This window comes from Sus scrofa, chromosome 1 (assembly GCF_054392235.1).
Source record: "Sus scrofa isolate SSC_HxYL_T2T_F1_AM1 chromosome 1, Sscrofa_HxYL_maternal_Yorkshire_Landrace_v2.0, whole genome shotgun sequence".
Taxonomy (NCBI): Eukaryota; Metazoa; Chordata; class Mammalia; order Artiodactyla; family Suidae; genus Sus; species Sus scrofa.
In genome coordinates this window covers 105,915,595-105,927,984 of record NC_139383.1, presented here as the reverse complement: position 1 = coordinate 105,927,984, position 12,390 = coordinate 105,915,595, and the positions used below count along the sequence as shown (strand labels likewise).

The 12,390-nt window shown below is 42.8% G+C and overlaps 1 protein-coding gene across 9 annotated transcripts in view; it reads right to left on the bottom strand.

The window, feature by feature from the left end:
• KATNAL2 (katanin catalytic subunit A1 like 2) overlaps positions 1–12,390 on the bottom strand; it is a 108,663-nt gene that overhangs the window by 52,407 nt on the left and 43,866 nt on the right. For all 9 annotated transcript variants that reach the window (XR_014808416.1, XR_014808402.1, XR_014808409.1 and 6 more), the window contains one exon: positions 11,342–11,412. Coding sequence is in view for 3 of the 9 variants with exons in the window: in XM_021092685.2 (XP_020948344.2) it covers positions 11,342–11,412 (71 nt within the window). In the remaining 6 variants the exon portion in view is untranslated. Of the gene's footprint in view, positions 1–11,341; positions 11,413–12,390 lie in introns of those variants that run through there.

Here is a 12,390-nt window from a genome sequence, read left to right as displayed (position 1 = left end):
AATTAATTCATCCACTTAGATAAATTATTTGACTTTTTTTTCTTTCTTTTTTTTTTTTTTTTTTTTTTTTTGTCTTTTTGCCTTTTCTTGAGCCGCTCCCGCAGCATATGGAGGTTCCCAGGCTAGGGGTCTAATTGGGGCTGTAGCCACCGGCCTACGCCAGAGTCACAGCAACACGGGATCCAAGCTGCATCTGTGACCTACACCACAGCTCACAGCAATACCGGATCCTTAACCCACTGAGCAAGGCCAGGGATCAAATCCACAACCTCATGGTTCCTAGTCGGATTCGTTAACCACTGCACCACGACGGGAACCCCTTGACAATTTTTTTTTACTAGTCACAGATTCCACTATCAAGTGCATCTGTATGTAAATAGCATTTTCACTGTAAATATCGGTTTCTTCAGTCATTTTTAAGCTGGTCACTCATACGGTGTCTGACTTATGTGGTATTAGAAATATAAGCAAGTTCCTTGTCTCACAATCCTTGAAAGTGGAAAAACTCTCCCAGTTTTAATGTAAGGGTTGATTTCTTTTACAACCAAAAACCCTCTCCTGAAAATGCACAAGTTAGCATAACAATTCCAGAACCTCATCCTAGGTCCCCAGATTAAGAATTCATGGAGGAGGAGTTCCTGTCGTGGTGCAGTGGAAATGAATCCGACTAGGAACCATGAAGTTGTGGGTTCGATCCCTGGCCTTGCTCAGTGGGTTAAGGATCCAGCGTTGCTTGGTGTAGGTGGTGGTATAGGTCCCAGACATGGCTTGGATCCTGCGTGGCTGTGGCTATGACGTAGGTCGGAGGAAACAGCTCCAATTAGACCCCTAGCCTGGGAACATCCATATGCCTCAGGTGCAGCCCTAAAAAGACAAAAAAAAAAAAAAAAAAAAAAAAAAAAAGAATTCATGGAGGAAATTAAGAATTTGATTTCAAATCTGGAAAAGCAGAGGAGAAAACTTTCCTTTTTAAAATTATGCTTTCTTCCCCACCCCAGATTCAGATTAGTGAGAAGAGTGAACTTTCTTAGAAGAGGTTGCCATGACTATTTCCAGTGACCCTGCTAATTGTAAAGAATTTGAGAATGTCAATTGACTGTAGTCAGTCAGCTTATATAGGTGGCTCACCAGGCTTCTACCCTATGTCTTAAACTCCATTTTACAGAGAAAAAATAATTTTTGCATTAGTAATTTTTATTTAATATGATATAATACATGTACACTTAAGAAAAAACTAGAAAATACAGATTAGTCAAAAGAAAATTCCAATACTCAGAGATAGTGACTGTTAACATTGTCTTTTTTTCCAAACACTTTTTTTTTGTTTTGTTTTGTTTTTTGTTTTTTTTTATTTGTTGTTGTTGTTGTTGTTGTTGCTATTTCTTGGGCTGCTCCCGCAGCATATGGAGGTTCCCAGGCTAGGGGTTGAGTCGGAGCTGTAGCCACCGGCCTACGCCAGAGCCACAGCAATTCGGGATCCGAGCCGCGTCTGCGACCTACACCACAGCTCACGGCAACGCCGGATCGTTAACCCACTGAGCAAGGGCAGGGATCGAACCCGCAACCTCATGGTTCCTAGTCGGATTCGTTAACCACTGCGCCACGACGGGAACTCCTCCAAACACTTTTTAATGACTAAATACACATATAAGTACACATATGCACTTGTTAAAAAAAGGGGTGGTGGTGGCGGGAGAAGAGAACATACACTAGAGATTGCTTGTACATAAAGACTGCTTTCCTAGGAGTTCCCTTTGTGGCTCAACAGGTTAAGAACCTGACATAGTCTGTGAGGATGCAGGTTCAATCCCTGGCCTTGTTCAGTGATTAAGCTCACATTGCCACAAGCTCCTGCATACGTTGCAGATGTGGCTTAGATCTGGCATTGCTGTGGCTATGGCTGGCAGCCGCAGCTCCAATTCAACCCCTAGCCCAGGAACTTCCAAATGCCGCATGTGCAGCCATTAAAAAAAAAAAAAAGAAAGAAAGAAAAGATTGCTTTCCTGACATCACATTATATTCTGAACTGAACTTTTTCCAGGATCATAGAGTTGGTTTTTTTTAATTTATTTTACTTAAGTATAGTTGATTTATAATGTTGTGTTGATTCCTGGGGATTAAGATGGCAGAATAGAAGGACTGGAGCTCAACTTCTCTCCTAAAAACAACAAAATCTACAACCAAATGCTGAGCAATCTTCCACCAAATGGACCGGAAACTTTCAAAAAGATATCCTACTCCAGAAAACAAAGAAGAGGCCACATCAAGAGGTGGGAAGGGCCATTATGCGATATAATCAATCCCATACCTTCTGGGTGGGAAGCTCCACAGACTGGAAAGTAATTGGTTCACAGAGACTCACTTATAGGAGTGAGAGTTCTCACATGTGTGAGGATCTGGCACTGGGAGAAAGAGCCCCTGGAGCATCTGGCATTGAAGGCCAATGGGGCTTGTGCACAGGAGCTCCAAAGGACTGGGGGAAACAGAGACCCCATTCCTAAAAGGTGCACACAGACTTTCACATGCACTGGGTCCCAGAGCAAAGCAAAGTCTCCATAGGAATCTGGGTTGGACCTGACTGCAGTTCTTGGAGGACCTCCTGGGAAAACAGGGGTGAATGTGACTTGTTGTGGGGGAAGGACATTGGAAGCAAAGCCCTTGGGAATATTCATCAGTGTGCCTTTCTCTGGAGGTGGCCATTTTGGGAAAACCTGGCTCCACCATCAGCACTGAGAAACCCAGGACAAACAACAATCCAGGTGGGATCATAGCCCCGCCCCTCAGTAAACAGGCTGCCTAAAGACCCCTCAGGCACACAGCCACCTGTAATCTCACAAAGCCCCATCCACCAGGGGATAGGAATCAGCTCCACCTACCAGTGGGCAGTTATCAGTCCCTCCCATCAGGAAGCCTACAGCAAGCCGCTGTACCAACTTCAGCCACAAGGGGGCAGATACCAGAAGTAAGAGAGGCTACAACTCTATTACCTGTAAAAAGGTCACCACACCAAAAACCTATAAAAATGAAAAGACAGAGAACTATAACTCAGATGAGGGAGAAAGAAAAAACCCCAGAAAATCATCTAAGTGATCAGGAGATTCTCAGCCTCTAGGAAAAAGACTTTAGACTGTTGATGCTGAAGATGATGCAAGACATTAGAAATAAACTGGAGACAAAGATGGATAATTTACAGGAAACACTGAGCAAAGAGATACAAGATATAAAACTTAAGCAAGAAGAGATGAAAAATACAATAACTGAAGTAAAAAATTCATTAGAAGCAGCCAACAGCAGAATACAGGAAGCAGAAGAACGAATAAGGGAGGTGGAGGACAGATTAGTGGAAATTATGGATGTGGAACAGAAAAGAGAAAAAAAAGACTGAAAACAAATAAAGAGAGTCTCATAGAACCCTGGGACAACATTAAGTGCACCAAAATCCATATTATAGGGTGCCAGAAGGAGAAGAGAGAGAGAAAGGGACAGAAAAAAATATTTGAAGAGATAATAGCCAAAAACTTCCCTAACATGGAAAAGGAACCACTCACTCAAATCTGGGAAGCACAACGAGTACCATATAAAATAAATCCAAGGAGGGATACCTCAAGACACATATTATTTTAAATTGACCAAAATTAAAGACAAAGAGAAAAATATTGAAAGCAGCTAGGGAAAAGAAACAAATCACATACAAGGGAAGGTTATCTGTAGATTTTTCAGCAGAAACTCTGCAGGCCAGAAGGGAGTGGCATGATATACTTAATGTGAGGAAAGGAAAAAAAACTTCCAACAAGATCACTTTACCCTTTATCATCACAATAAACAAAAGGTTGAAAAAAAAAAAAAGATTACTTTACCCAGCAAGGCTCTCATTCAGATTTGAAGGAGAAATCAGAAGCTTCACAGATAAGCAAAAGCAAAGAGAATTCAGCAACTAAACCAGCTTTACAACAAATACTAAAGGAACTTCTCTAGGCAGAAAAGACCACAACCAGAAACAAAAATACCACACATGACAAGGCTCACCAGTAAAAGTATATATACAGTAAAGATACGAAATCATTCACACACAACTATGCCACCAAAATCAGAAATCATAAGAAGAGGTGGGTACAAATACAGGACACTGGAGATGCACGTGCAATTAAGAAACCAACAACTTAGCAAAAAAACAAAAAACAAGGGAGTTCCCATGGTGGCTCAGTGGTTAACAAATCTGACTTGGAACCATGAGGTTGTGGGTTTAATCCCTGGCCTCGCTCAGTGGGTTAAGGATCCAGCATTGCAAATCTCACACACACATACACATACATTCTTTTTCATATTCTTTTCCATTATGATTTATCACAGGATATTGAATATAGTTCCCTGTGCTATACCGTATGACCTTGTTTATCCATCCTGTATATGATAGTTTGCATCTGCTAACCTCAAACTCCCAATCCATCTCTCCCTCACACCCCTCCCCTGTGGCAGCCGCAAATCTGTCTCTGTGTCTGTGAGTCTGTTTCACAGATAAGTTCATCTGTGCCATATTTTAGATTTCACATTTAAGTGATATCATATGGTATTTGTCTGACTTACTTCACTTAGTATGTAAATCTCTAAGTTCTTCCATGTTGCTACAAATGGCACTATTTCATTCTTTTTATGGCTGAGTAGTATCCCATTGTGTGTGTGTGTGTATACACACATACCACATCTTCTTTACAGGATCACAAGATCATAGAGTTTTGACTTAAATAACAATTATAAGAATAGACAATGGTAGTTCCCATCGTGGCACAGTGGAAACGAATCCGACTAGGAACCATGAGGCTGTGGGTTCAATCCCTGGCCTTGTTCAGTGGGTTATGGATCCAGCGTTGCTGTGAGCTGTGGTGTACAATGTAGACATGGCTTGGAACTGGCGTTGCTGTGGCTGTAGTGTAGGCTGCCAGCTAGAGCTTCGAGTGAGCTCCGATTAGACCCCTAGCCTGGGAACCTCCATATGCTGTGGGTGCGGCCCTAAAAAAGACAAAAGACCAAAAAAAAAAAAAAAAAAAAAAAAAAAAAGAATAGACAGTGGCAGGCCCTATATTTCATAAACTAATTGATGAAGGGAATAAAACTGCTTCTGAGTGTTCCTATTCCACTGTTTGAGCTTGAACCTAATAGGGTTGGCAGGAGGAGCCACTAGAAGTTCTTAACCAACAGAGTGACAGGACAGGACTTCAGGAAGAGGCATGAGCAATAACGAGAGAAGCAGAGTAGGAGAGGGGGTGAGGCTGTTAACAGGCACTCAGGCCAGAGAAGATGCATGTACAGAACTAAAAGAACCTGCATGACCTTCCACTCTCTGACCTTTCTAATCCCCCTCATTTCTTTGAACTCAGACCTTTCCAATTCTCTCAATGTTCCACTTATGCTCTGCCCCTTCTTTCCATGTGCCCCTGTCTAGAATATCCTTGTCCAACATATCTCTCTATCCATACTGTACACATCTTTCAAGACCAGTTCACATCCTTCTGTACAAAGCTTTCTCTAACTGTTTATTCCAGTCCACAATTATCTACCCTCTTTGCTGAAATCTCAGGGGTTTTTTTTGTTGTTGTTAAAGGCGGGTATATTTTTCTGACATTGATATGACCTTAAACATACCTACGGTTCATTTTTCATCCTGATAATTCTTTCACAAGTCCCTTTCCCAGCAGGTCTCAGGTAAATGATCAATTCTAGTATAGTTTTCATTGATTTGAAATGCAAGAGGCCATCTTGTGGCAGAAAGGGGAAATGCATGCTTTGTAAATAGTAAACTCTTAAGGCCATAACAGTACCTGCAGGAGAAGGAATAAGCAATGTGACTTGTCTTTGTCTTTTAGTTTTTAAAGTTTTCTCCTCTTTTTCCTTTGCAGCCACAACTGTGGCAAATGGAAGTTCTGGGCTAGGGGCCGAATCTGAGCCAGAGCTGCGACCTATGCCACAGCTGCAGCAACACTGGATCCTTAACCCAACTGCACTGGGGATGGAACAGCTGCCTTCACAAAGACAAGCCAGATCATTAACCCACTGCGCCACAGCAGGAACTCCCTACAGTTCTCCTTTCTGATACAGTTTCTATAATACAAAATACATTACAATAAAAATCAGGAATCATCTGTGGAAACGACTGTGTCTTGCTTTCTAATTATTCTACCCATCTACCTGCTAGTAAGTTCCTCAACAGCTGTTCAGATAATATTTATCAAACATCTATAAATTCAGTGCTCACCTTGTCAGGGTCTTGTGAGTTCAGGTTTTATAAGAGACAATTAACCGGTGAAGGCAGCATTTCTCAAAGTGTTCCATGGAAAACTAGTCCCTAAAGATGGCCTGAAGAGGAGTTCCCGTCGTGGCGCAGTGGTTAACAAACCCGACTAGGAACCATGAGGTTGCGGGTTCGGTCCCTGGCCTTGCTCAGTGGGTTAAGGATCCGGCATTGCCGTGAGCTGTGGTGTAGGTTGCAGACACCGCTCGGATCCCGCGTTGCTGTGGCTCTGGCGTGGGCTAGTGGCTACAGCTCCGATTGGACCCCTAGCCTGGGAACCTCCATATGCCGTGGGAGCGGCCCAAGAAAATGGCAAAAAGACAAAAAAAAAAAAAAAAAAAAAAAAAAAAAAAAGATGGCCTGAAGAAAAGAAAGTGTTCCTCCGCCAGATCGGTTTGCAAAGCCCTGAATACTGCAACTTTAGCACAGATATTCCCATTGCACATCAATAAATCAGAGGATCTGAGAAGTCCTCAGAAAAGGGAACCTGTTTAACCCACTGTTTGCCAAGCTTACGTGATCATAAAGCTCTTTTTACATTCTGCAAAACAATAGTTCCGGTGTTCCACATACTTAGAAATCATTGCCTTGAAGTAATGCAGCTCAGGGTCTTTTGAATGGAGGTGAGATTTTTATCAAAAGATAAAAGTAAAATGGGCCAAACCCACATTCTAACAGCTTTAAGTACTCTGCTGGACCAGGTTAGGTTGTTAAAAGAATAAAATCCAAATCCTACTGCCTCCTCCACAGTAAAAACAGCAAGAACTCATATATATGCTTACTTTGTGTCAGGCACTATTCTAAGCATATCACATATTTAATCTTCATAATAAGAGCATCTACCTGATACTTAAACTCGATCTTCCACTACTGCACTTTACAAGCAAGTGAACTGAGGGACAAAAGGGATAAGTAACTTGCCCAAAGTCACTGGTTGGCAAAGGTAGAGTGGGCATTTGAACCAAGGTAGGCTGGCTCCTGAGACTGTGTTCTTACTCACATCCAACCCACCAGCCCTTGTTCAGAGCAGGCACTATGCTGCCCTTGGCATTGCTTTCCATGGATGGATGGTGAACAGTGTGGAGCAATCCACTGCCCACATGTAAACTGTCCAGCTCATCAATCTCAGAAACACTCTCATGTTCCAGATGGGGAAACAGAGGCACAGAGAGCCCCAAAGTCAGCCTTGCTCTGCTCCGCCTCTGGTTTCCACCCTCTTGCTATAGGTGGACACAGAGATTTAGCAGTTAAGCATCACCCGATTGGCCTGCCAGCTAAGCATGGTGGGGGAGGCATTCATTTCTCATGTCTAAGAATGGTGTTGACATGGAAAGAAGGAGCCATGTTCCTCAACAAAATTTAAATCCACAACACCAAAGAACTTTCTGGTAAAACTCTTTGTTTCAAAGTAGGTGGACTGCAAAATGTTTTCTGTGTTAAAGATGATGCAGTTTACCCCATTTACCATGAGATAGAGGCCATTTCCAAAACTGGGATGTTGAGTTCCCACTGTGGCAAAGTAGGTTAAGAACCCAACTGCAGGAGTTCCCGTCGTGGCGCAGTGGTTAACGAATCCGACTAGGAACCATGAGGTTGCGGGTTCGGTCCCTGCCCTTGCTCAGTGGGTTAACGATCTGGCGTTGCCGTGAACTGTGGTGTAGGTTGCAGACGCGGCTCGGATCCCACGTTGCTGTGGCTCTGGCGTAGGCCGGTGGCTACAGCTCCGATTCAACCCCTAGCCTGGGAACCTCCATATGCCGCGGGAGCGGCCCAAGAAATAGCAACAACAACAACAACAAAAAAAGACAAAAGACAAAAGACAAAAAAAAAAAAAAAAAAAGAACCCAACTGCACCAGTGTGGGTTGATGCGGAGGTACGGGTTCGATCCTTGACCCAACCAAGTGGGTTAAAGGAGCTGATGTTGCCGCAGCTGTGGCGTAAGTCACAGCTGTGGCTTAGATTCAATTCCTGGCCTGGGAACTTACATATGCCATGGGTGTAGCCATGAATTTTTTTTTTTTAAAGTATGATGTTAAGGTATGATGAGAAAGGCTACATCTCTTTTTTTTTTTTTTTTTTTTTGTCTTTTTAGGGATGAACCTGAGGCATATGGAGATCCCCAGGCTAGGGATGGAATTGGAGCTGTAGCTGCTGGCCTATACCACAGCCAGAGCAACTCAGGATCTGAGCTGCATCTGTGACCTACACCACAGCCCACAGCAATGCTGGATTCTGAACCCACTGAGTGAGGCCAGGGATCAAACCTGCATCCTCAGATTCTGCTGAGCCATGATGAGAACTCCGCCCACCTCTTGTAATTGAAGGTCTTATGTGGTCAGTCCAGGGCAAAATTAATCAGACTACTCAATAACAAAGTTTGTTCGAAAGAGCCATGTTGTAATCCATCACCAAAATGCACACATCTGAAATTTTGACCAAAAAAATTCAAATCCTTCAATGGGACTTAGATAACAAAAGAATGTTTAAATACAGTTCCAGAGATTTCATTTTCTGGCTTTAAAAATCCATCATTAAAAAAAAAACAAAAAAAAACTGGAGTTCCCATTGTGGCTCATCAGAAACAAATCTGACTAGTAACCACAAGGTTGCAGGTTCAATCCCTGGCCTTTCTCAGTGAGTTAAGGATATGGCGTTGCTGTGAGCTGTGGTATAGGTTGCAGATGTGGACTGGATCTGGCATTGCTGTGGCTGTGGCACAGGCCAGCAGCTGTAGCTCCAATTAGACCCCTAGCCTGGGAGCCTCTCTCTATATGCTGTGGGTGCAGCCCTAAAAAGCAAAAAATTATTTAAGAAAACTAAAAAAATATGTCCTGTACACATTTTAATATTCCTGAGGTAATCCTCAAACAATCAAATCTTCCACATCGGAGCAGAGGAATCAGACACTAAAAGAATTTTGAGGTAAGACAGGCCTGAAAAGTGTCTCCACCACTTAGAGTCAGGAGGCTTCCAGCAAGTTCCTAGGCTCCTCTAAGCCTCAATTTTTCTCAATATAAAATGAGGACCCCAATACTACTTCCCTTAGGGCCGCACCTGTAACATATGGAAGTTCCCAGGCTAGGGGTCAAATCGGAGCTGTAGCTGCCGGCCTACACCACAGCCATAGCAATGCAGAATGGCCATCCTCCTCAAGAAGGCAAGAGATTTATTTAAAACAGCTGTTGCTGGCACAGTTTAGAGAAACCACGATCAACTCTCACTTCTGCTCAGCTGCCTCCTACCCTTTTTAGCTCTTTCCTTCCAACCTCAGTACCAGAGTTATTAAGACTCTGAAATTTGATTTTAATAACAGTAGCTCTCCTATTTCACTGATAGCCACTATGTTTATCAGAGGAAAAGATGTTCATTCAACCTTTCGGAAAAAATAACAGCTGGTTGGTTCTTCGTGCTTTAAGGAAGGGGTCTCTGTCTTAGCGTTAAGTGACATCTGGGACTGTTCTGCTCACTGAAGGATGTTTGGCAGCAGCCTAGCTTCTCCCCACTAGATGCCAGTGTGCCACCCAAAAGGTGCACACACATCACCAACTGTCCTCTGAGGATTCTCCAGGTTGAGAACCACTTCTTTAACCCAAAGCTTTTAAGCTCTAACCCTGAAACCTGAATATTTTTTTTCTGGCTGAAAATTGAAAAGAAAATAGCCTTCAGACACCGTGTGGTCTCTCTTCCTCTCCAACCAACAGCCTGCACTGTAAATGCTCACACTTTTTTCCAGGAGGGGGGCCACGCCCACAGCATGTGGAAGTTCCGGGGCCAGGAACGCAACCCATGCCACAGCAGCAACATTGGCCAGATCCTTAACTCACTGAGCCACCAAGGAAGTCCAATTTTTAAATGCAATAGGTAGCCAAACTCCAGTGTTTCCAGATTTCATCTTCCTGCCAGTTACAGAATGGACATTGCCTGGGAAAGAAAGTTGAGTATTGGTCGTCCAGCTAAATGCAATACCTTTATTTGGAGGGAAGGAAAACTGAGGAATAAGAACATTATCTTTGTGTACACTAGCCAGCAGCAGGTCCCCAGAAACCTTGAAAAGTCCGTGCTATCTTCAGACCTAAATGGGAAGGGCCCATGAACTGGGTAGCTTTGCTAAAAAATTTTTTAATGCGCAATGTGAAAAATATCTAGGTAAATGAGACAATAGATGTGTGTCTAGGTTGCTGGGGGTAGGGTGGGGGCACGGATAGGTAAAGCACCAAATTTTCAGGGCAGGGGAGATATTCTGTATGATACTATGGAGGGGGATCTATGACATTATGCCTTTATCAAAACTCGTATGAGTGTAGAGTTCCCATCATGGCTCAGTGGTAATGAACCCGACTAGGATCCATGAGGACTCAGGTTCAATCCCTGGCCATGCTCTGTTGGTTAGGGATCTGGCATTGCCATAAACCACAGTGAAGATTATAGACTCGGCTGCGGGTATAGTCCCCCCCCCAAAAAAAAAACCCCAAACTCATAGGACTGTATAAAATAAGAGTGAACCCTGATGTAAACTATGGACTTAAGCTAATAATAATAGATCAATATTAGCTCATCAATGGAAAAAAAATGCACTAAGATGTTAGTAATAGGGGAGACTGGGCGGGGTGGGAATTGCTGGTATATGGGAACTCTCTATACTTTCTGCTCAATTTTTCTGTAACTAAAAATCTGCTCTTAAAAATAAAGTTATTAAGGAAGTTCCTACTGTGGCTTAGCAGTAATGAGCCCAACTAGTACCCATGAGGATGTGGGTTCGATCCATGACCTCGCTCAGTGGCTTAAGGATCCAAGCATTTCCATGAGCTGTTGTGTAAGTCACAGACATGGCTTGGATCCCACACTGCTATGGCTGTGGTGTAGGCCAGCAGCTATAGCCAGGGAACCCCTAGCCAGGGAACTTCCATATGCCACACTTGCGGCCCTAAAAAGTAATAACATAACATAACATAACATAAATAAAGTAGTTATTGTTTTAAGAAGTGTGTATCTGGAAAAGCAGAGGTCAGAGAAAGAGAAGAATCATCTCTGCAAATATTTGTAATGTAACATACCCTTCTTGTGTTAAGTAATGCAAAATCAAAATAAGAAGATTTTTCCGTCGTGCTTCTGTCCTCATCTCACACTGTGAATAAAAAAGAAAACATAGATGGGATGACAATGAAATATACCACTCCTTTTATAGCAATAAACCCTTGAAGGTAAATGTAACCTGTCAAAAGCAAGAAGCAGAACTTAAAGGCTGGAAGGCAATTTGACATCTCTAAGGATATATAAAGTTGTTTTCCATTGTTATTTTCTTCTTAGAGCTGCCTTTTCAATTGTAAACCGAAGGTACAATGACTTCAGTTGGGATTGCACTTGACTAGTTAACTTCTTACTGCCAAGCTAATTGGCATTTTATTGCTTATCACTTCAAAGAAACAAAAATTCACATGTCTATTTGGAGATGAAGGAAGGTGATGATGAACTCATGAGCCAGAATCAAGCTCTGACATCACAGGTACTTACCTGCATCTACATTTTAATTCACCCCGAGGCCTACCCAGACCCTGCACAAATAAGATGTGTTCCAATAAACCATTCAGGGGACCACACAGCCAAGCACTCAGAATATCCACTGAGTAGTAGAGGCCCTAAAGGGGACATTCCTGCATAATAATGTCCCTATTCAAACTGGATGAATTTGTACATTTTTTTTTCCTCTTTTTAGGGCCGCACCTGCAACATACGGAAGTTCCCAGGCTAGGGGTCCAATAGGAGCTGCAGCTGCTGGCCTACACCACAGCCACTGCAATGGCAGATCCAAGCCATATCTGCAACACATGCCACAGGTCAAGGCAACACCAGATCCTTAACCAACTGAGCAAGGCCAGGAATCATGCATTTTCACGGATACTAGTCAGGTTCTTAACCCACTGAGCCACAGCAGGAACTCTGAATTTGTACTTTTATAAATAGTATTCATGTGCTACATTACATTACCCAGTATCTCAAATTCCCCTGAAATGTATTTATAAAATTCTTACTTTCAATAATACTTCCCTTACTTGAAGATAACTTACCTTTATCTAAGAACTAAGGTAAGAACTGGATAAAAACA